Genomic DNA, 26105 nt, shown 5'->3' on the forward strand with positions numbered 1-26105 from the left:
CTCCTCAAAACGAGCTTTATAATATAGGCTAAATGGATCTATGAGCAGTCGGCTGAGAGACAATTCCGAAGGGACCGTCTGCAAAGTGCAATATAACCCAAGAAACGACTACAGCATCAACTCATAGTCAAAAATACAAAAATAATCATTAAATTCAATGTTACAAACTGTAGTGCCACCAAATTCAGTTTACACATCAATGGTCACCCACTGGTCATACTACACTGCTTTTGCACATTTTATATTATGAAAAATATCCAATAACTTCACTGTAACACACCAAATTTAGTTCACACATCACTGCTCTAATGTTGGTTATGCAACACTTAGTTTGGGATGTAATTGCACATAAAAAAATAAGTAGGCCTATTCTTTACACAAATTATATTGGTACCGTACGTACGCAGCTAACATAATAGTTACAACCAATAGCTTTTGCATTATATTTGCTTACTGAATTTGATGGCATTACATTGTATAACAGTGTGAAGTTATTGAATATTTTTTCTAAAAAGGGTGATTTTCTAAAAAGTTATTGATTTTATTTCATAATAAATAATCATAAAAATTATGCATTTTTTTTATCAAACTAAGTATTGTAGTATGCAGCAGGAGAGCAGTGATGTGTGAACTGAATTTGGTGACAGTACAGTGTATCACAGTGAAGCTATTGATGTTTAATAATATAAAATGTGCAGACCGGTCTGGGGATTTGCACTTTGCAGACGGCCCCTTATTCAGACTTGTCTCTCAATTGGCTGGTTTGAGACAAATTTATATTATAAAGCTTGTTTTGAGGAGAATTGGGTTGTAGCTCGTTGTCTAGGTCACTGTGATTGTAAATAGGTGTCGTTTGTGTTTTAATAACGTTTAGCTCAAGAATATTGATCCGGGAAGTTCGAATAGCCTATGTGAATATATTGCCAACTTCACTGAACTCCTTGAGTTAAGCACTGACCGCATTTCTTTATATTTGAGTCCAAGTTCAAACACTATGAAACGCTCCATTAACGTACAGAGCTCTGAAACACTGCCAGCTGGACATTAAACAGGAAGTGTCTGTCCGACTCCGAGCTCACAACAGGTTTTGCGTGGGAATGCAAATATCTTTGCGAGGGAACGCAAAAGTTTTGCGTGGGAACGCAAATAACTTTGCGAGGGAACGCAAAAGTTTTGCGTGGGAACGCAAATAACTTTGCGAGGGAACGCAAACATTTTGCGTGGGAACGCAAATATCTTTGCGAGGGAACGCAAAAGTTTTGCGAGGGAACGCAAAGTTTCTCGGGGGAACGCAAAAGTTTTGCGAGGGAACGCAATTAAAATTTGGAAAAAAAAAATTCTCCCATCCTAAAAAAAGTTCCACCACCACGTCCCTTTAGGGGCTCCGTACTAATCTGATTTTAAAAATTGGATTTAAAAGGCCTAGTGTCTATATTAATCTGAAATGTGCATTAATTGAAAAATTATAAAAAAAAAACCTAGAAAACAATTTATTTTGTATTACTTTTAATGGCAAAAATTAACCATAATTATTGCAGAAATATTAATACATACCATCAAACCCTCACCAGAGGGTTAAGAACATTTATGTCAGGAATATTGTAAACTACAGCAATTAAAAAAAAAGTTGGCTGCCAAAAATATAGGAATAAACATTTTTATATTTATCTGAGGAGCCACTAAATATAAATATATATATATATATATATTACTTTCCAAAAATAACTGGTCAAGTCTGGTGAATGTTTTGTTTGGCTTAGAGTAACTGTTCATTTCTTTTGCAGCTGTGTCTGGTGTTGATACAGAGAGATTGTCTGTGATGGAGGGAGAATCAATCACTCTAAATACTGATGTTAAAATACACCAACAAGAAGATATTAGGTGGTTTTTCACATTGGTGAATGACATTCTCATCTCTGAAATCACTGGAGATCAGAGTAAGATCTGTACAGATGTTCAGTGTAAAGAGAGATTCAGAGACAGACTGAAGCTGGATCATAAGACTGGATCTCTGACCATTAAAGAGACCAGACCAACAGACTCCGGAGAATATAAACATAAGATCAGCAGCAGCACCAGAATCAGAACAAAGATGATCATTGTCACTGTTCACAGTGAGTCATTATGTGTTTAAAAGCAACATCATGTGACATCTTTAATGTTAGTGATGTTTTTGAACACATTCAGAAGTGTTTTTCTCTTTACCTGTATTCTAATTCTTATTCAGTACATAGATAATTCAAAAAATGTTGCTGCGTATTTGTTGTTTGGCAGTTATTCTGCTAAACATTTATGAAGAACTACATTGCTTTGCAAAGAAATAGTTATTTGCTCTAAATTTATCATTAATTTATTACATTTGTGATGCTGTGTGCTTGTTTAAACCACTGCCTAACAGACTTATTGCTTTAAATGAGTTCAGTATGATTTCAAAATAAAAAAAACACACTGTAAAACATAATCCTGTAAAATAACGGTAAACTACTGTCAGCTGTGGTTGCCAGCATCATACCGTAAAAATACGGTGTGTTACTGTTTTTGAAATAAACAGCTAAATAGCTTTTTCTCTGCTATATACTGTTACATTACAGTTGTATACTGTAGCTGACCAAACGGTATTTAGTTGTTCATTTCAAAAACAGTAATGCACCGTATTTTTACGGTATGATGCTGGCAACCACAGCTGTCAGTAGTTTACCTTTTTTTTTTTTTTACAGTGCACAGCCACACAACTTTAAAGATTAAGCATTCTGCATTTTCACAGTATTTACTGTTGTTTAATATTGTTTGGCTTATATTTATGTGTTCATTTCTTCTCCAGGTTTTTTTAGCGTGAATACAGATGAAGAGTCAGTTTTTGTGGTGGAGGGAGATTAAGTCACTCTTCACACTGATGCTGAAACAACCCAAAAAGAAAAGATTAGATGGTATTTTAATGGAATTCGCATAGCTCAAATCAGTGGAGATCTCAGTAATATCTGTTCAGATGTTCAGTGTAATGAAGGGACTGAGAGATTCAGAGACAGACTGAAGCTGGATCATCAGACTGGATCTCTGACCATCACACACACCAGAAACACAGACTCTGGAGTGTATCAACTGCGGATCATCGCCAGCAGCAACATCAGTACAAAGAGCTTCATTCTTGCTGTATTTGGTGAGTCATTATGTTTAAGATTATGCAATCGTGTACAGTTAAGTGATATTTTTTTCTCTGACATTTGGAGGTATTTTTTCCTCTATACCTGCATATTAATTCCCATACACAGATAATTTCTTCACAAACACATTTATTGTGCAATTTGTAGATTTAAATAGTATAATTTAAAACTTTTTGTTGTATCAGTTAGTTTTGTTCTGATGAAGATGACAGTGGAGCATTTGTTTAAATCCATATATTACACCATATTTGGTATTTTTAGTTCATCAAGTGCAGTGGATTTGATGAAATGCTTATTAGCTCAAAATGTGGATAAATGTTGCTTTTTAGACTAAAAGTAATGAATGTTCCACCGTTTTCTCATGATACTGTATGTAGTGTTTCCCCCTAAAAGAGGTGATTTGTGTTTGGTTTGTGTTTCAGATTTTCCTGTTGTTAAAGTAAATGAAATAAAGAGAAAGTCAGTGATGGAGGGAGAATCTGTTACTTTAGATACGCATATTTTAAAAAGCCCAAATGATGTGATGACGTGGTATTTTAATGACACTGTCATTACTGAAATCACTAGAGATCCCAATAAAACCTGTACAGATCAACAGTGTGATGAGAGATTCAGAGACAGACTGAAGCTGGATCATCAGACTGGATCTCTGACCATCACAAACATCACAAACACAGACTCTGGACTTTATAAACTACAGATCAACAGCAGCAGAATCAGCATCAGAAGGAGCTTCAATGTGACTGTCAGCATTAAGAGTTTCAGTGTTAATGTCACTGGTGAGTATCACGTAGCCATTCAGTGCATTTTCTTTTGGAGTTTTAGGAAACCGTTTTAAAGGGGTGATGAACTGAGAAATCAAATTTTCAGAGGTCATCATACTATATGAATATTCTGTAAGTTTCAGAACTGAAAACTTCCTTGTTAGTCCAATAAAAGCTTTTATTGACACCAGGCCCAACGAACGACAGGATCTATGACGTCAAAGGGCATTAAACCCCGCCTCCACAGAAGAAGATCGACGCCTACTTCAACACCGCCTGTTTAGCCCCGCCCACAGATTCACGCATTACATGAAACTCATTATAATATGCAAAACTGTTATCCAATCATAGCAGTGGGCGTTTACTTCCAAGTCTTCAATGCGGCACGCCCATAAAAACTGAGCGTTTCAGGAGCTAGGCTCAAAACCAGGGCAGAAAATAGCCTATTACTTATTCATTTTTGATGTTTTTGAATGTAAAAACCAAGCGAACGTCATAAGTTGACTTCAGATAACAATATAAAAAAATTAAACAAGCTAGTTCATGACCCCTTTAAATAGGCTATATCAACCCTGTACATGTTCATTGTATGTTCAGACCATTTCTATTATCTTCTCGTTACATTGAGTTTTGTTTACATTATGAATTTTGCAATTGTTCAGTATTGTTAATGAAAATTATTGCATAAGAAAAATGCATAATATAATATTCATCAGTTCCTGTAAACACGCTGTATCTTGAAAAAAATAAAATCACCAGATGGCGTCATTTATTTAAAAAATTACCATCACACTGATGACCAAATTAGACGGGTATATATATCAGTCAAAAGTATATTGTTAAAGTTGTGGTAATAATGACTGTGTGTCTTTAGCTGTTCCAGATTCAGGTGTGTCTTCAGGAGCTGTAGCAGGAATATGTGTTGTTGTTCTGCTGGCCGTGGCTGCTGCGATTTACTGTCTCAGGAAATCCACACAAGCAGGACAATATGGCAAGTATTTTATACAGCTTATTTGACAGGATGGAGGAATGAGATTTATTGAGCAAAACAATATTTACAAATATGTGTATTTTTATTCAAATTAACCAAAGTAATCTGAGTTAATCGAGTTTGTTGTTATTGTTGTTTATACAGGCAACAATTCGAGTCAGAACAATCCTGATAAGGTAAGATGTGCACTGAATCTGTCTGCAAAAAAACCCTGATTTTACAACAGATTCTAATTTGTGAGAACTACAATTCTCACTAAGGCTACGTTCACACTGTCAGTTCAAATCCGATTATTTTCCTATTGGAATATGATCTTAATTATTGACTGTCCAGTATTGCAACTGTCCCATGGCGCTCTTTCGTTTTCCGGAATATATGCACTTGTTTTACGTGGCGTGCGAAAGTGACATAAACCACGTGAAATCTGATCAGAGCAGTCAGAGTGAAACGAATTTCCAGAAATGTGGTTTGAATAGGATTTCAGAATGTCAGTCCAAATCAGATTTTTGTGCATATCCGATTAAAATCCGATAGTCACAGATGTTTTATAAATGAGTTTTGAGCTACTTTTCTATGTGGTTTGAAAAAAATAAAATAAAAAATCGGATTTCGCGTGGTTTATGTGACTTTATCACACCACGTAAACTGTAAACGTCAGACGTTGTTTTAGGAAACTTTCGGCCGCTGCCTCAGCTATATAAGCTCAGCCTCTGCCGCTATATAAGATTCAGTAGTCCAGCGCAGTGGATACACATTGTCATGTAAATACGACAATGTCTCTATTGCAAACCACAGTGTGAACGTAGGCCATAGCTCAAAACGGATTCGTAAAAATCATATTTCATTTTTTGCCTTTCACACTTGATAAATATGGTTGGATTTCAATTGGATATGCACACAAATCTGATTTGGACTGACAGTCTGAATGAGGCTTTAAGGGATAGTCAATCCAAATATGAAAATTACTCGCCCTCAAGTTTTTCCAAACCTGCATGAATTTCTTTCTTCTGTTGAACACAAAAGAAGATATTGAAGAATGTTGGTAACCAAAAATAATTATTGTTGCCATTGACTTCCATTGTATTTTTTTCCTATTATGGAAGTCAGTGGCTGCTGTCTGGTTACCAATGCTCTTCAAATATCTTTTGTGTTCAACAGAAGAAAGAAAATCATGCAGGTTTGGAATAACTTGACGGTGAGTACATGGAGACAGAATTTTAATTTTTGGATGAACTATCCCTTTAAGTGTTCAGCATGTGTTTCTGCATTCAGAAATCCTAGCATTGAAACACCAATCATTTATATTGACTTAAGAGAGTGCTGCTCTCTTGTGGTGTTTTACTTTAGAATAAAGAGCATTCAGCAAACCATATTTTTCCATTCAGGAAAAAAACAAACATTTGTTTTAACCTTCTGTAAATATGTGTTTTCTTACAGAGGAATGGTGTGGAAGTCTCAATTCCCTTATCAAAAAAGTTTCCAGTGATCCCTGCTGATGACGGGACATCAATAGGATTTCCAGTTTGTAATGATGGAGGGGATTATTAGAGCTACTAAAGGAATCCCAACCGGAACAGATAATCTCTATTTATCTCTATAACTCTATTTAGCATTAGCAGCAGCATTATAATAACTCACTGACCTATTTGGATCAGATTCATAATCATTAATATTGCAAGATCCAAGCGCTCTTCACAGATCATGTGTGCAAATGCCACAACAAGGTAACTGTCAGTTAAACAACACACAAGTCTTAAATTAGGTCTGTGCAGATAAAAAAGACTGTTAATGGTACATCTTTACCATTTTAGTATTGCCATCTTGACAGTGCCAGTATGTTGAGTTTTGGATGCTGATTTATCCAGATTGGTCAACTCTAAGGCCCTGTTTACTCCTGGTATTAATGGCCTCCTGATCATCCCCATATACTGATTGGCTTCATCACTGTCTCTCTAAGCTGGTGTGTGGTGGGCATTCTGGCGCAATATGGCTGCCGGTTTTTTATAGAAAAAGCGCTATATAAATGTAACAAATTATTATTAATTAGGGGCAGTGTTGTGGGTAACGCGTTATAAAGTAACGCGTTAGAGTACTCTAATTACCTTTTTCGTGAAATGTGTAACTTAACGCGTTAGTTTTGTGCGTTAAGTAATCAGTAACTTCGTTATTTTTTTTTAAAAGTAATCCGTTATTTTAAGGAAAGGAAAATCCCGAATAAAAAAAATTCCCCAGGATCAAGACAGTGTTTCTGCGCTTCAATACCCCACCACCCTCCAGCTTCATTAAGGCACACGCGCGCAGTCTCTTGCTCTCTCTCTCTCCCGCTCTGCCATGCACGCGCTGCGCGGTTTGAATTGAAGCACAGTCTCTGTCTCGCGGGCGCGCTCGCTCTAGATTCCGGGAGATTTTAACTAATTCGCGGGCATCAGTGAGCCGCTATCAATATGCGGGAGACTCCCGGAACTTCCGATAGACTTGGGATGTCTGCATTTCTATACTGAAATAATATCGGCATTATAATTATTGATTTTTTTATTGAAATAATAGCCCATCCGCGCATCTCTACTACCCGGGCTGGGAAGGTGTGAATTTTGATTAATATGTTCTGTGATAATAAATAAATAAAACGCTATGTGGAATAGCCTATGACTGTCTTTCCTGTTATTGTTATCCTGCAGTGTTAATTTAGTCGGATGACTGACGTTATTCATTGCCAGGAGTCACGACTTCTAGGTGCATTTAAAGGGGGCCGTGTCTGTCAATTAAGCTGCAGCAAGTGTGAGGCGCTGCAAACGGCTTTTAATTTTTGGTAACGCATGAGTACTCTAACGCGTTACTTTTATGAATAGATAACGCAGTAACGTAACTGATTACTTTTAATTGATGGTAACGTTGTAACCTAATTAACTACTTTCCAAAGTAACTATACCCAACACTGATTAGGGGTTTAAGCACATAGTGCTGAAACCCTATTGTTATTGTTAATTTTACCATGATGCAGCATTCTCCTCTAAAACTGATCAGGCAGGCTGAATCGTAAGTCGTAGAGACTTGAAACTTTGGGGGCTGGTAGTACTCACACCGCCTACAACGTCAGCAGGGCTCGCCCCGATCGGCCTGACGGGGGCGCTACAGCGGTCAAAAGTACGAAACGGCTCATAGCTCCTAAACCGTTAGGCGTAGGCTCAAGTGTCTTACATCGTTGGAATCATTGGCTCAAGGCGGACGAGACAAGGCTCGCCCCTTCAGGCGCCAATTTCGGGTAAATTTAGTTTTTTTGTAAAACCTACTTTTGCAAACTGCTCCTAGGTTTTTGGCCTGATCGGAACCAATTCAATTCAATTCAATTCAAGTTTATTTGTATAGCGCTTTTCACAATACACATTGTTTCAAAGCAGCTTTACAGAAAATGCATTTCAAAAATATACACACAAAATACAGTTAGTTAATCATGAAATTTAGGGCATAACATATCGCCGGCGTTGGTTCGTCTCTTCACAGGCGTCGAGTCGTCTCATCACAGGCGTTGGGGCATCTGAAGTCTCCATGAGAGGCTGGATACATAACTGGAGCTGACGAACTCTATTTGAGTTATCTCGGGACAGGCGTCACTGCAGAAATATTCTCTGGAGTCTGACTGTCAATAATCATTAAAAAAATTCTGAATTTCAATTGATGGTCGCTAACGCACATGGACCCTCTGCTGTTCGCCTACAGAGCCAACAGGTCTGTAGACGATGCCGTTAACATGGCCCTTCACTACATCCTTCAGCATCTGGACTCCCCTGGAACCTACACCAGGATCCTGTTTGTGGATTTTAGCTCTGCTTTTAAAACCATCATTCCATCCCTGCTGCAGGACAGGCTCTCTCAGCTGAACGTGCCTGACTCCACCTGCAGGTGGATCACTGACTTCTTGATGGACAGGAAGCAGCATGTGAAGCTGGGAAAACATGTCTCTGATTGCAGGACCATAAGCACCGGATCCCCTCAAGGCTGCGTTCTTTTCCCCCTTCTTTTCTCCTTGTACACCAACAGCCAACAGTATCATTCGCTCGGCAGAGAAGGTTATTGCTTGCAATCTTCCATCCCTTCGGGACCTTTCCGCCTCAAGGACTCTGAGGCGAGTAGGTAAGATTGCAGCTGACCCCTCCCACCCCGGACATAAACTGTTTCAGACTCTCCCCTCTGACAGGACCAAAACCTCTCGCCACAAAAACGGGTTTCTTCCCGTCTGCAGTTCGCCTCATTAACAAGGCACGGGTCCCCCACTGATACTCCCCCCCTCGTGCAAATTATACAAATGTCTTTGCACATGCTATTACTATTTTATTTGATATCATGTACAACTTGGCACATTTCACATATTTGTTGTTTATCTTATTTATTTCTTGAATTTCCTATTGTTGTATATATATATATATATATATATCCATCCATCCATCCATCTTCTTCCGCTTATCCGGGGCCGGGTCGCGGGGGCAGCAGTCTAAGCAGAGATGCCCAGACTTCCCTTTCCCTAGCCACTTCCTCTAGCTCTTCCGGGGGGACACCGAGGCGTTCCCAGGCCAGCCGAGAGACATAGTCTCTCCAGCGTGTCCTAGGTCTTCCCCGGGGTCTCCTCCCGGTGGGACGTGCCCGGAACACCTTTCCGGGAAGGCGTCCAGGAGGCATCCGGAACAGATGCCCGAGCCACCTCAGCTGACCCCTCTCGATGTGGAGGAGCAGCGGCTCTACTCTGAGCTCCTCCCGAGTGACCGAGCTCCTCACCCTATCTCTAAGGGATCGCCCAGCCACCCTGCGGAGAAAGCTCATTTCGGCCGCCTGTATCCGGGATCTTGTCCTTTCGGTCATGACCCAAAGCTCATGACCATAGGTGAGAGTAGGAACGTAGATTGACCGGTAAATCGAGAGCTTCGCCTTGCGGCTCAGCTCTTTCTTCACCACGACAGACCAGTACATCGTCCGCATTACTGTGGAAGCTGCACCGATCCGTCTGTCAATCTCCCGTTCCATCCTTCCCTCACTCGTGAACAAGACCCCAAGATACTTGAACTCCTCCACTTGAGGCAGGAACTCTCCACCAACCTGAAGTAGGCAAGCCACCTTTTTCCGACTGAGGACCATGGCCTCGGATTTGGAGGTGCTGATTCTCATCCCAGCCGCTTCACACTCGGCTGCAAACCGTCCCAGTGCATGCTGAAGTTCCTGGTCTGATGGGGCCAACACGACAACATCATCCGCAAAGAGCAGAGATGAAATCGTGTTGTTCCCAAACCAGACACCCTCCGGCCCCTGGCTGCGCCTAGAAATTCTGTCCATAAAAATTATGAACAGAACCGGCGACAAAGGGCAGCCCTGCCGGAGTCCAACATGCACCGGGAAGAAGTCTGACTTACTGCCGGCAATGCGAACCAAGCTCCTGCTTCGGTCGTACAGGGACCGGACAGCCCTTAGCAAAGGACCCCGGACCCCATACTCCCGGAGCACCCTCCACAGGCCGCCACGAGGGACAAATCCACAAAGCACATGTGGATTGGTTGGGCAAACTCCCATGAATATATATATATATATATTGTCCATTCCATAATTTTATATTTTATATGTCAACTGCATGTTTTGTCTACGTGTAGCACCTTTGACCAAAGCAAATTCCTCGTATGTGTAAAACACTATTTGGAAATAAAGTTACTTCTGATTCTGATTCTGATTCTAAGGGGAACCAAAATGTTTGATGGCACCAGAGACACTTTTACCTAAACGGTTATAACTTGTGAACGGAAAGAGATATTTTCCCTAAACTTGGGACATGAACTCAATCTGAGGTCACATGAACAAAACTGCGACGATTGGCCACTTGGTGGCGCTATAACAGGAAAAGAAAATGAAAATGGGTATAACCACATACAACCCTTAGTCCGATGAAAATTGGCATTCAATGTCTTTGTCCAGGGTGCCATTATAGTGTATGACAACATTGGTGTATCTCAAAAAACTCAGTATACGTCATCGGCACAATGCCCTGAAGGAGCCTGAGAAGTTTCAAGCCAACATTTTTCACGAGAGTGACCTCCTTAGACTCCTGAATCCTCTCCGAGTCCAACGATACCAAACATGCCAGGTTTCGCCTTATGGTTTGTGTAATGGTGTCATTTTAGCGCTTAAAAAACTTGCGATTATCTTCGAAGCCGTTAGTCCAATCGAGACAAAAACACCACGGGAAATTTGAAAACATAGGTCAATAGCTAAACAATAACCCAAATGTCAAAATTATGATGAACTGACAACAATAAAATCCAATCAATGTCACCCATGGATCATTTTTATGCCCCCGAACCCCCCTAGAGGGACAGAGGTACTCACCACAGTTTTACCAAAGATCCTGTGGAAAACACTGGTATATGCCAATGCAGCTTATAGCTTGTTTTTGGGATGCATCACTGTGGAGTATAGTTCAATTGTATTAATAAATGACAATGCTGTACTTATTTCATTTGTTAGCTCTCTCTCGTTCCTACTCACTCATTACATGGCATTAGTGGTTTTTATGAATAGGAGTTGGACAAAAACATATTCAAGGGCGTGCAAAGATGGGTGGTGTTTATGATCATATGTAATGGGCCAGTCTGGGCCAAAATGCCCGGGCTGATTTTTTGTCCCAGTCCATCCCTGGATGTGGGCATACCAATATGTAGAGTAAAGGTTAAAACCATCATAAAGCAACATTCACTTAAAGGGGTCATGACATGATAAACCAAATTTGTCTTGATCTTTTAGTATATAAGAGGTCTTTGTACCATTAAAACGTCCTGCAAGTTTCATAGCTTAAGACGTCCTCCCCATTATAAACGAATCATTTATTTAATCAAGCTCTAAATACAGCTCGTTCTGGATCCATGGTAAGAAGTGACGTCACGGTACGAAGTGACATACCCGCGTTTGCATATGACCGCCTCCAGCACAAGGCAACTACGCTTTAAGCGCAAGACAACTATGCTCATTTCGTATCGTTGTCGCGCGCTGGGCGCCTCACAAGTGTTCAGTCGACGGACAGTGAGTGGGTCTGTGTACAGGGAAATTACGATGCCACGCAGATGTGCTGTTCCTGGCTGTGGACAAACAACATCTTTGAATATGCTGCGAAAGATCCAGTGGATGCACTTTATTTTTTTGAGGACGTCCCAGTCCATTTGAAAGATGACTGTTTTGAGAACAAATCCCAAAATGATGCTGGCTTTGCCAGAAAAGATAAGATAAGTCTGTGCCGACTATTCTGGGCTCAACAACGACGACGCAAACTGTAAGTAATGTATTTAAAACTTTAAAGTACTTTTTAAATACGCTGAATCCGCACAGGTTCTGGCTGGGGGCGTTAATAATTGATGCATAGGCACTGACGTTAGCCAATCATAACAGTGGGTGTTAACACTGAACTCTTAAAGGGGAAACACCCCCAAAACAGACTGTTTGAATCAGAGGAGGAGAAACAGTGTGGGAAAAGGTCATAAATCACTACATTTTAAAAGTTTTGTAAAAAAAACTATAGTAATACTATAATTGCACCTAAGGGAACATAATAATAAAATAAAAAAAACATGTCATGACCCCTTTAAAAAATGGCAGGAATATTGGAACACAGCGGATGGCCTACAGGACGTAATTTATACAGTATTCAAAATCAAGTCACTAACATGAGGAAAGGCAGAAGCCCAAGGGAGGAGATGTTAGTTTCACATGTTAGAATAGGTCACACTGGTTTAAATACAACATTGTATAGAATAGGAAAACACCCTACTGGATTATGTACTTATTGTAATGTACGAGACGGTGGAGCATATATTGTTAGACTGCAAAAAATATGAAGAAGATAGGGCAGAATTGAAGACGCAAATGGGTGAACAAAGTATTACACTTGAGCATTTATTAGGAAAAACATCTGAGAAAATACACAAATTATTGTTTTTGATTTTGAAAAACACTGGGCGAAGTGAAAGAATTAAAAATATATATATTTTTTTTAAATCTCCTTTGGTGTCATTATAATGCCCACACTCCAGTCTAGTAGGTGGCGGTAATGCACCTTTGAGGTGAGTTGCCAACCGCCATTAAAACTTAGAAGAAGAAGAAGAAGAAGAAGAAAGCAAAAGCAGAACTCAACTCACGTGTGTGGCATGCATTCCTTAATTTTTAGACCAAGTGGCGGGAACAACTGTGCATGGAAAACATGAATGCAAAATATTTATTTTGCTCAGTGTGGTTTTTACTCGCACATGGTAAGACATTTTATGCTACAATCTCTGTTCTAGTCAACCATAAAAAAATAATGACAAATGCTACTCGAAATCTTTTACATCACTAGAAACTGTACATTTCATGTAATTTTACTTGCTTTGAATAAAAAAAACGTATGCCAAATGAATTATGTAAATGAACATCGAACGTTTTGTTACAACTAGTCAACCCCTATGTTTTAATACAAAAAAGAGTGATATTTTTCGGTTAATATCACAATTTTTATTGGATAATATTCATCTATAATTTTCATAATGGGAAATGGTCTTTATGAAGCTATGCAAATTGGTTGCATGAATCCACAAATATATGTTTAGGGAAAGCAGTATAATATCAGGATGTGAGTTTGGATGATGTTCATATCGTCCACGAGACTCGTTAATCTGATGAGTGAATCTGTAAATCATTGATGTTCTTCTGCTCTTTGTTTGCATGTATTACAATATGAATCCAGACATATTTATCTTCTCACAATCTTTCTGATCTGGAGGCGGATTAGTTTAAATTATAATTCACTCAAAAACATGATTCACACGCGTAGACAATTTCACAAGCATGAAATCTAATTCACATGCACACAAAAACATTATATATTCATAAAATAGTTCACAAATCCAAAACACAATTCGTAGATATACAACTGTGCACAAAAACCTTTGAATGTTTAAAATGTACGAGTTTATCCTTGATGTGAATGTGTAAATCGTCGATCACGTGTGAATCGCCTTGTAGCACCTCACTGCAGTACATGAGATCCAGGGGGCGGAGTTGGATCTCTGCATTTTGATTGATCGACAGATTCCTAACACGTCATTCTTTTTCTCGTGTTGTTGCTCTATCGTTTCCGAATTGAGTCGTAACTAGAGTTAGTTACTCTTTTGACGGAAAAACAAACTTGCTGAAAAAAGATTGTATTTAATAATGTTTGAAATAGTTACAAACACTGTAATTTTTACATTGTGTGAATGGCAAGTATTTTATAAAAAAAAATTCATTTGGAGAAACGTTTGATTTTACTCCAAAATAAAAATAATAACAAATTATTACGTTTCACCTTCCCTGAAAAGCCTGTGGTTCCTTGTTACATGCAATAATAAATATCTCTTAAAGTCGGCATGAAATCAAAATTGACCCTATTTACTTTGTTAGCGGATATTACTAGTCTTGTGGTGAACAATTAATCCGTGCAAGTTAATACATGGAAAAAATGTTTTTGCCGAAGTTATCTTTAATCAAAGTCTGAAAAGTTACTTCCGGGTCTGGAATGGTTCTTTTTCTGATGACATTTGACGGCTTGGGTTGGTTAAACGCTTAACCACTCCCCTCAAACCGTTACTCTGCTATGGGCGAGAGATGGAGAGGAGCGCTGAAGTAAAACCCTGCCCTCTGTTCAATATTCCCTTTCACTCGGAAATGCGTCACAACACTTGAGAAAAGTCGTTTGCAACTTCCGGTTCACGCGGACTTTAAAAAGTGTATTCTTTGATTGGCTGATCTTTTACCCCTCTCAGTAGTCCACATGCACTTTGACTTCAAATACTTAAGTATATTAATAAGTTTACCCCTCTCAGTAGTCCACATGCACTTTGACTTCAAATACTTAAGTATATTAATAAGTAGGCACTTCTACTTTTATTTGAGTAATATTAAATCAAATAGAAAATATTTGTGCTTTTTCCACCACTGATTATGCAACTAATTGACTAAATTATAGCGGCACTAATTTTATTCTTATAAATGACTTCACAAGGGCATCTGACTTAATTTACATAACACAAGAGCGTCTCACTTACATAAATAAATGCAAAATGCATTACCAGTACAATGAAATAGAAAAGAAAGAAAAAAACGTTTATTAACACAAAAGGTAAAACCGATATTTCGAATACAGTGGGACACTTTGAAGGCAAAACATAAGGAAAACCACACTGGGAGCACATTGTAAGCACACGCAGAATAACACCAACATTAGAGGGAAACCACAGCACATTCAAAATCACTCATTCATCCTTCACACTGGACTGGTCAGCACAGATTTGGCAGAAGTCTGGGTGGGTGTGTTCACTGATTATTTCCCCCCTTCTTCCTCGACCTACATATCCTATAGGTTAGCAAAGAAAATAAATATTTCTCTGGATTTGTGTGTGTGTTTTAAGACTTTCCTGGGAGCACTCTCCAGTCATTCTCTTTAGCCAATCAGATTTAAGCTTATCAATCGACCAATCAGTATCACGTGAGGGCAGGCTTACCTGCATGTGTCATCATCAGCTTTTGACCAGTTCATGGCTGAGCCGAGGTATGTGCAGTTGATCGGTTAATTTCTGTGTTTACTGAAATTAAAGAAGTCGAGATCAGTTGAAACAATAGTTTATTAACTGCTGTTAAGTCCACGTGTGAACATAAACATTTATTTCTAGTATTGATGGATTTTCATGTCCTGTCCACCACACATTCAACTGATGATGATGATAATGTAATGACGTGCATATATAGGAGACATCTGTTTTGTTTTAAGCTGCATATATTATGTAGTTTTATTGTTTCAGATTTCCGAGACAGATGATATAAAGTTGAAGACAACCAGTACTGTGATCTTAGCATTCCTACTGTCCATTTTTTTTTACATCCATTTTGACAGTTGCTTCATTGAAAGTGATGCATTGTTTTTGTATTCATTTGTCTCCTGCGGACTATATGTATACGCTCTAGAAATAAAGCACTGCTATTCACAAGATTCAAAGACATAGTTACATTTGATGTACACGTTTTATTAATTTGAAAGTTTACAAATCCTTTGGGAATAATATAAAATGACTTGATCATGATTAATGTTCCTGTTACACAATGAAGACCATGAACTGACAATCTTAAGTATGAAGCATAACATTCAGTACAGAGAAATATACGTCTCTTCCAGAGTTCTGAGATCCAGTCAGAGTCTTCTTTGCTTTTAAAGTATATAAATATAAGTGCAATGCATCAAGTGAAAAGTTAACAAATTAATTGTATTCAATCCAGTCATCAGTAGACCTCTCTGTTAGGACATATCAGATTTTGGTCTGATATTTAAAATTGTAAAAACCTGTAATACAAGAGGTGCAGACAGAGGACGTGGGAGATTAAGTGATGGTATTTGAATAGAGTTTACTAAGTAATCTTAGTTGGATAATCTTAATTGCCTCTCTATGATAAGTATATTGTCTGATCAGCATCAAATCTGATTTGCCTGTTTTACAAGGCAAAGTAAAATAATGCTTCAAAACCTTGTCCTGCGACACTAAAAACCTTGAGATGACAATACAGCACTAAACATAAGGAAATGAATGTTGAATATATGGGTAACACTTTACAATAAGGTTCATTAGCAGTGGCGTAGGTTTGATTTTGAAATTGGTGCGGGGACATATATTTTAAGGTTTGATCGAAATTATTGCTAGAGATATATCAGTGTCATTGGATATTGGTAGGGACACGTCCCTAGCGTCCCTACTAAATTCTACGCCCCTGAGTTAATGTATTAACTAACCATGAGCAGTTTGTTAATCTTTGTTAACGTTAGTTAAATACAGCTGTTCATTGTTAGTACACAGTGCATTAACTAATGTTAACAAGATCTTAATGAAGTATTTGTAAATGTTGAAATTAACATTAACAAAAAATAATAAAGGCTGTATAGGAAACAACATGAATTAAGATGTTTTGGACTGCTATAGATGTCATGCCAAAGGTGAGTAATCCTGAAAAATGCAGGGAAACAAGTGTTTGATCATTTAACAACATACATAAATTAAACAAATGGCAAATAAACAATGGGGCTCATTAAAATAGGTCTATTCACTATTTAAAGAACAATCTCGATGAGGCCAGTGTTTAGAGACCTAGATATCAGAGCATTGTTTTGCAATCATTAGCGTGATTGTAGCTGTGAGAGCTGTCTGTACATGCCGCTAAATTACAACAAAACAAGCATCATTCTAATCCATTTTTAACATGCTATGGGACATCTGATTACCACAGCACTTGCTTACATCAGTTAATAGTTCAGAAACTATTGCTTCAACTGATCTCGAGCTTCTTAAACACAGAAATGAACGATCAACTGCACACAACTCTGCTCAGCCACGAACTGGTGGAAAGCTGAAGCTGATGATGACACATGTAGGCCCGCCCTCATGTGATACTGATTGGTCGATTGATAAGCTTAAATCTAATTGGCTAAAGAGTACGGCTGATCTGTGTAGGAGGAGAGCGCTGCCAGGAAAGTCTCAAAAACACACACACACACACACACACACACACACAACTACAAGGTGATTCACACGGGAATGATGATTTGCACATTCAAGGATAAACTCATACATTTTAAAAATTCAAAGGTTTTTGTGCAGAGTTGTATATCTATGAATTGTGTTTTGCATTTGTGAAATGTATTTTATGAATAAATAATCTTATTTGGTGCATGCAAATTGTTTTTTGTGAATTGTTTTTTTCACGCACATTAATTTTTTCATTCATGTGAAATTGGCATGTGTGAATCCTGTTTTTTTGCGTTAATTATAATTTAGACTAATCCACTTCCATATAGTTTTGTTTGGTTTATAATGAACTGTTCATTTCTTCTTCAGGTGTGTCTGGTGTTGGATCAGATGAAGTGTCAGTGATGGAGGGAGATACAGTCACTCTAAACACTGGTGTTAAAACAAACCAACAAGAAGACATTAAATGGTATTTTGAGGACACTCGCATCGCTCAAATCACTGGAGATCTCAGTAAGATCTGTACAGATGGTCAGTGTAATAAAGGCACTGAGAGTTTCAGAGACAGACTGAAGCTGGATCATCAGACTGGATCTCTGACCATCACAAACATCACAAACACACACACTGGAGAATATACACTCAAGATCATCAGCAGCATCAATAGCTTTGAAAAAACCTTCAGTGTTACTGGTCACGGTGAGTCATTTAATGAATTAACCTGTTTAAATAGATGACCGGTATTTAAAAAAATGGATGACGCACCTTCAGTGAAGTCGCCAAAGTCCTAATATGGCGCTGACATCTTGGAGCCGAGTCTGTGCAGTAATGAGTGTGAAGTGGAGCCGCGATATCAAGGCCCTGCCCTTACTCCTGCAGAAACAGTTAGTACAGTTTACTGCAAAGCAACCCATGTTGGTGTGAAATATACAGTTATGGACATGTAGAAATTAAAGTTGAAGCTCCAATCTCCTCCTGAAGACCCTGAAAATAGTCCGGCAGTGACTACTTAAAGGGATAGTTCACCCCAAAATGAAAATTCTGTCATCAATTACGCACCCTTGTGTCGTTCAAAACCCGCAAGACCTTCGTTCATCTTCGGAACACAAATTAAGACATTTATGAGTTCCGATGGCTCAAGGCTCTGTTGACAGCTATTTAATTAACACTTTGAAGGCCCAGAAAGGCAGGAAAAACATTGTTAAAACAGTCTATGTGACTACAGTGGTTCAACCTTAATTTTATGAAGCAACGAGTGATTGTGTGATTGCTTAACTATAACAAAGGCTTTTATATAGCCTAAAATACTCAGACAGGGGCATTTTTACTGCATTTTAAGAGTAAATTATGCAGAAAGCATGCACTAGGGAGACCTAAGATTTTTGCTCTTGCATTGTATGTAAATATGATATGAGATGCAACTTCAATAAACTAAACTTTTAATGCGCATGTAGCAGTTAACCCAAACCGAAAAGGTTTAGTGTATGTACTCTCTAGATGCGTTTTTTGCTTGTTTTTTGCTAAATTAGGGACTTACTCCATAATGTCAGATTACGATATTATCATAGTATTGCACACCCAAAACCCTACATTATACCCTGACTGACAGCTTTCACGACCAATGACAAAGACTTTTCTCCACACCCAAACCTTTCCATTACTCCAACCTGCAGATATCCACACTTAGTTATTACGGTTAGTTTTGTTTTCCATATGATTACATTCTCTTATCAACTGTTTGAATAAGGATTTAATGTAATATTGTATAGTTTATGAAATGTGTGCAATATAGAAAGTTGCTTTTATCTTTAGTTCTTTCACATTTTGTGTGCTCTGTTGGCATACATTATCCTTTAAAGGTGAACTATGCAGGTTTTTTTAGCTTAATTTACCTAAACTGAACAGCTTTAGAGTCATTGGAATGATTATATTACTTTTTTCGGGTTGAATGGTGTCCGTCTCACTTCCCCCTGGTGCCTGTGAGCGGAAAAACCACCCTTGCAACTTTGGGCCGGGGAGCGTCGGGAAGTATCGCGTGATATCAGGTCACGCTAAATCTGCTAAAATTCTGTCATTATTGCGCTCCCTCACGCTGTTCAAACCCGAATGAAGACGACGTTTTAAAGAATGTCCCGTCTGCTTTGATGTCGTTGATCTACTAGCCTGTTGTCTCTGAGAGTCGCTAACGAGTTTTTACAACAGTGTTGTCCAATATCTATTCCGAAACTGTAGGGGGAGCTCTATAGAGAAACCTGCGAGTAAAAAGCGAAGAAATCGCCGAAAATGCATAGCTCTGCTTTAATCATCTGTTGGTTTGTGTTTCAGATGTTCCTGCTTCAGAACAAGATGAATGGAAGAGAAAGTCAGTGAAGGAGGGAGAATCTGTTACTTTAGACCCTGGTGAAATAAAACCCCCAAATGATGTGATGACGTGGTGTTTTAATGACACTCTCATCGCTGAAATCATTGGAGAACCCAGTAAGATCTGTAGAGATGTTCAGAGTGAAGAGAGATTCAGAGACAGACCAAAGCTGGATCATCAGACTGGATCTCTGACCATCACAGACATCAGGACCTCAGACGCTGGAGAATATCAACTAGACATCAGTAGCAGCAGCTTCAGCATCAAAAGGAGGTTCAGTGTTTCTGTCACTGGTGAGTACACTTGAGTAGTTCCCTTGAGCAAACTTAAAATTTGAAATCGACCAAGTAAATGTTTTCTTTGTGGAATGTTTGAAAAAGTGAGCTTTGTCTTCGTAATTGAGATCACCTTACCATCAAGTGACGCAACCAACACATGCTGTTCACAAGATTAATGTCATTAACATGAACAAATTAAGTCAGTTTTTCTGTGGTGCTGTTTTAGCACCAGATGGCGCAATTTATCAATTTTATCAATATCTTACATCTGATGACCAAAGCAGGAAAGTGTAAATATGAGAAAAATGCTTTGGTAAAATTGATTATCAGTCACTGTTAAATAATAATGTCTGTCTGTCTTCATCTGTTTCAGATTCAGGTTTGTCTCCAGGTGCTGTAGCAGGAATATGTACTGCTGTTGTTCTGCTGGCTTCTGCTGCTGGTCTGATTTATTGGAAGTGTAAAAGTAAGACGTAAAGGTGAGTATTACTTTAGTGATGGGAAGTCCGATACTTATCTGTGAACTGTTTCTTTCAGACAGTTCGTAGACACCGTGAACAGAATGTGTGAATTTGGGACTACTGGTCAATACTTTTTTATCAGTTATGTGTAAGTAAGTACAATAAGCAGAATAATTGCAACAAAAGGAAAAAAGATAACAATAGAGATAATGCTAGAAAGCAGGAAGCTCATGGTGTCAGAATTCAAGTCTACTGTCAAGCGGATGTTTTAAATGGTTTAAAGGGGGTGCAACCAAAAAAGTTTGAGAACCACTGGTGTGTAGACCAAGTAAAACAGCGCTGCGTTACCTCACAAGTTTAATTTGTCTAATAAACTGACCTGTGTGAGTAGTAATTTAGCACTTGTGGATAATTCGGTAGAATTAAATGCCCTCATTCCTTTATATCCGCGGGACTCGCGTGTGGCGCTGATATGTCTCTCATTAGCAATCGCGCCCTGCTTAATACCACAATCATGTTTAAAACATCAATGTATTCACTCATCCATAGACATTATTAGATCCATCGAGATGACAAGTTCCTTGATTCCACGCTCATTTACATACTGCATCATCAATCTACGCCTTGTTATTGTATTGAAGAGCTCAGCGAACCACCAGCAGCGAAAAAATACAGATTTTAGCTTTAAGTAAAGAACAAATATTGTAACAGAACAGCTGCGGTGATGAAATGCTGGCTGTATGTATACTGGCCTAATCCTCCGGTCAGAGAAGATGCAGAAACTTCTTTCTTTAGATTAATTTATTGGTCCTTTTACAACTCTACAGGGCACTGTACTATGTGTATGTGTGGTTTGTGATGCCTGCAGAAATTAACAACAGTAAAACAATATTAATACTAATTAAAGTTCAGTGGCATCAATGGTAAATAATATGAATTACAACAGATATGAACAGTGTGTAATACTGCAAATCGCCACTAAGGGTCAGTGTAGGATCTTTAAACAACACCACAGCTTCGCGCCATAGGTAGGTCACGTGACCAAGCTAAACTGAGAAAGCCCTGTCAGCTACCAATCTGTAGTTTAACACATTAACGTCAAAATAATAACGGGCTTCAATAAACAAAGCTACACAGCTAAATAAACAGTAGAATAAGGAAATAAAAAGTGAGGTAATTAACTAAATAACATGTCGGGCCGTCTGTTTCACGGGCTCAGCAACACATGCTACATATGAAGTTAACAAATAAACACATTACCAGTAATATTAATGGACCACACCACATTCGAATATATAAACAACATCTACTCATCACGTAACTTACATCATCACCGACGCACACTGTTGTACAAAGTAATAATGAATACCACGGACTGTCGTGGAAATCCAACTATTGACTACACAGGAAGTTTTTACCGAACACACTGCGCATGCGCAAACAGTCCCTCAGTCTCTGCATGCAACAGCTTGCTGTGACGTGACCTCCTCCCAGCAGGGAATTCACAACAAATATCAAAAAGTTTTTAAATCATGGCAATATTAACGATTGTTCTGGTGCCGGAGAAGTTCTTCAGGTTGTTCATGAAACGGTATCATCGTCACTGTCATTCATCTTGAGTCTGAGTGACTGTCAGGCACATCCGAAACAATTCAATTAAATAACGTGCATCAGTGCTGACTTGAGCCACAACTTCAGTTCAATTTGGGGAACTGGCTCATCCAGAACTGGTTCAGAAGAACGATTTGTTTGTGAGCTGGCCATCACTAAGTTACACGCAGTTGAATTAACAAGATGGAAATTGTGTGTAAAGAATGTTTTAAAAAGCTTATTCTGAATAACCATAGTAATGTGTGTTTAATTGAGTTTTTTATTTTTCAAACAGACACCAGGACGCAGCACTATGATCAGGTAAGATACTCACTGAATTTGTCTGACTACAAAAATCACATTCAAATCTGCAAGTTGGCAGAATTTTACTTGGTTAGATTCAGAAATCAATACATGAACCCAATAATAGCTGACTCTTCAGGACAGCACTGCTCTTGTGCTATTTTACTTTATAATAAACAGTAGTATGGATACATTTATAGTATTATATAATTACTTAATTATATTATCACAATTAAATTGATATAATTATATGTATATAATGTATATAATAAACTGTTATATGACCCTGCTGTAGGATCTGAGTTATTTTGACAGCCCTTAATTCAAAACAAGACAGATTTTCTTCACACACCGTATGAGTTGCATTTCTGAACATGTTTCTCCGCACCCTTTTGATTGACAGAGTATATTCGGCCCTGATCATTGGCTGTTTTTAAGCAATCGGATACTGATTATTGGCCAATACGTCGGTGCATCTCTAAAATAAACAAAAAAAAATCTAAAAATAAAAACTGCAACTTTTTGTAGAAAGTAAAAGTATCAGTCCTTTCGAATTAATACTTACCAATAGTTCAAGCATTTTTAGATGTGCACGTTTGGAAAAGATGAATGTGGATCTTCAACTGCAAAATTAATAGTAATAAATCACATTATTTGTGTCATTATTAATGTCATTTTATAAAAACACATTCGTTCTGAATGTGATCTGTAAATCTTAATGCTTCAGACACCGTCGAATGCAAACACTATACAGACGTGGTCAAACAATTTGGAAAGAGTCATAGATACCAAATGCTTTGTTCAATTTCAACTTATTTTTAGGGTTAATTTGGATTTGAAAATACTTTGTTTTGACCATGGCAATGTTATTGTAGTACAGAAGATGGCAGTGTAATGCAGTTTATCAGATGCATTATGAGAAGCATCCCACATTTATGACAACGTGGTTAATATTTGGGAAAAGAAAAACACCATACATTCTGCAAAAATCTAAAGAAATGCACAATTTAGTTCATAGTCTCTAGTATATTTTTTGTGTGTAACTGAATTATTCATCCTGTTCATTTCTTTCACCTTCTGTGACTCGTTCTGTTTTCTTACAGGCGACTGGTGTTAATGACTTGTCCCCGAATCAGAATGAGTTTGAGCCTGAAGCTGCCGTGAGACATCGATGTAACATGAACTATTCTGATACTTTAACTGAAGAGTGAAGCGAAGAGAAGATGGGAAACGAGAGAGATTTTGTTTGTTTTTGTTTCCTATCCTCTCTTCATTGTAAGTTGCTCACAGAAATAGTGTCACGATATCAAGATTTCAGTAGTTGGCACCAATACCAATGAAGTTTCACCTCAACACGAAATTCAACATCGCAAAAACTAATTTGATATTAGTAATTTTTAGTAACCAATTAAAATATGAAGTTATATAAACGTTTCTTAAAAAAAAAAAAAAAAGACAATTAAACCGCATACCAGTTATAACACGGGGAACAAAGAAACCATTTACACTCAATAGAACAGAGTTATTGACTTTTTTTTTCTTTTTTTTTCTTTTTTTCTCCAGTATGAAGATTAGGGGTGTTCAATTAAAGTCCCAAGAGGTCCGGTCTCTATACAGGTGAAACTCAAAAATTTTAATAAAAAGTTCATTTATTTCAGTAATTCAACTTAAAAGGTGAAACTAATGTATTATATAGACTCATTACATACAAAGTGAGATATTGTAAGCCTTTATTTGTTATAATATTTATGATTATGGCTTACAGATTATGAAAACCCCAAATTCAAAATTAGAATATTGTGAAAATGTTTTCATAAGCTGTAAGCCATAATCATCAAAATTATAACAAATAAAGGCTTGAAATATCTCACTTTGCATGAGTCTATATAATATATTAGTTTCACCTTTTAAGTTGAATTACTGAAATAAATGACCTTTTGCACCATATTCAAAATTTTTTCCCAGCAGAGGTCCGGACAATACGTTTATGTAGCTATTTCCATTTCCAAAAAAAAAACCTAAACACTCAAAATAGTCACCAAAGATGTGAATCTTGGGTCCAGAGAGTCAAAACAATGATGTCTGAGAATCTTTCCCAGAAAACGGTATACCCCCCCAAAAATATTTCTCCCAGCTGGATATGAATATAAAAAGGTTAGATCAGATTTTTCAACAGGATTATTTTAATTTTATTTTACATTTAGACACCAAGGCCTTGGGACTGAGGGAAAAAAAATAGGGGGTGAAGAAAAGTATTTAATATTTTGCTAAAAATAATAAACTACTAAAAATAAACATTGTACATAATCTGATAATCAACATTCTCATCATGAGGGCAAAACAAAGTTAAATAGTCATTTAAGATATATATTTTTTGTCTTCGCTTGTCATCTTTAAATAATTTTCCAAATTCTAACATTGTTTATTATGAAATGCTCTACATATTCTGATTAATAATGCTGCTAAATGTATGAAAAATGTCTACAGACGGCACTAGTTAACTTGTCTCTAACCTGGTTTAGTTACACGATCAGAGTCGTCCGTATGACAGATAAAACTAATTGTATTCGCTGCATTGTCGGATTGATCAGCCGATTGTAGAGGTTTGTTAAAGCTGCCAAAGTGACCCACACAGAAACATCGTTTTTGTTATAATTTTTTAATCGGTTACACTATAAGACCCAGTGCTCGAAGTGAGAAAAAAGTGCTAGTATTCTCTCGGTTTAAATCATGTCCCAGTGGAAGTGAGGGTTCACTACAGATTAAAACACAGAAGTGTCGGTACTGCGTATCTCAGCCCCAGAGCACTGATAAAACCTATTAATGCCCTGAAATACTACTTTTGTCCCATTTGGCTACAATCAGTTAGATCTGACTGTTTACATGAATATGTTGCCAAGATGGACACCGCTGCACCACCTGCTCTTCACAGAAATGAGCTTTTCCAAGACCGCTGTGAATCAAACAACAGGTGTTCAGGCATTGACTGGAAGTGTTCTGGTATTGCTGCTGTTAATAGAAAAAACTAATATGTTGCTAAGTACGAAAATCGTAACCTTAAAAAAGCTTAGGTAAAGGCTTTGAAAGTGCGAGTGTCTCCAAAGATACGCCTCCTACCAAACACACGGACCGCTCCGAGTATAACGTCACAGGTTTCCTTCTCTTCCGAACTACAGTAATAGCGGTGTGAACGCTACATAAGCTAATTGTTTGGTTCAGGAGGAACTATAAGGCGGCTGCTGTTTCGTTTGCGGTGCTCCGTGACTGACGTCTGTCTAACTTTACATAGCATGTAACGCGCTGATGACGTGTGATGTGTGAGGAAAAACAATATATATCTACTTATCTTATTAAACAACTTTTTTTATACCGAACATTTATACAACCGCTCTACATGAGTTATCATATTTTCACTATGCTACCATTTTCACGTTTCTACTGTGAAGGGACCATTTTGAAGGAAAACACTGTAGTAGGAATCACGAACATGCTTTCCCATTTCACTATGCTACTTTTTCATCGTTTTTCACTGTAAACGCGTTAGACTGAACGTGTAAACGTGTTCATACTTTGGCAGTGTCTCGTGAATGACGCGGTGTTCTAAAAATGCTCAAGAAGAGCTCAAGTTAAAGTAAGTTAAACTTCTA

The 26105-nt window shown here is 38.0% G+C and overlaps 2 protein-coding genes across 3 annotated transcripts in view; one reads left to right on the forward strand and one right to left on the reverse strand.

The window, feature by feature from the left end:
* LOC306988997 (SLAM family member 5-like) overlaps positions 1 to 21997 on the reverse strand; it is a 34829-nt gene extending 12832 nt beyond the window's left edge. The window contains exons 1-4 of one of the 2 annotated variants that reach the window (XR_013795544.1): positions 21892 to 21995; positions 18230 to 18337; positions 13079 to 13125; positions 11280 to 11356 (exon numbers count right to left, since the gene is read on the reverse strand). The gene's annotated coding sequence lies outside the window, so the exon portion shown is untranslated. Of the gene's footprint in view, positions 1 to 11279; positions 11357 to 13078; positions 13126 to 18229; positions 18338 to 21891 lie in introns of both variants that reach the window. The other variant, XR_013795543.1, reaches the window with a different exon arrangement.
* LOC306988999 (uncharacterized protein) lies at positions 13035 to 23966 on the forward strand. Its single transcript, XM_079594260.1, has 6 exons — positions 13035 to 13189; positions 17834 to 18163; positions 19790 to 20119; positions 20478 to 20583; positions 22451 to 22476; positions 23562 to 23966. The coding sequence occupies exons 1-4, from the start codon at positions 13132 to 13134 to the stop codon at positions 20579 to 20581; spliced, it is 822 nt and encodes a 273-aa protein (XP_079450386.1). The 5' UTR covers positions 13035 to 13131; the 3' UTR covers positions 20582 to 20583; positions 22451 to 22476; positions 23562 to 23966.
* The last annotated feature ends 2139 nt before the right edge of the window (positions 23967 to 26105 follow it).

Source organism: Phoxinus phoxinus (assembly GCF_949152265.1).
Source record: "Phoxinus phoxinus genome assembly, chromosome: 20".
Taxonomy (NCBI): domain Eukaryota; kingdom Metazoa; phylum Chordata; class Actinopteri; order Cypriniformes; family Leuciscidae; genus Phoxinus; species Phoxinus phoxinus.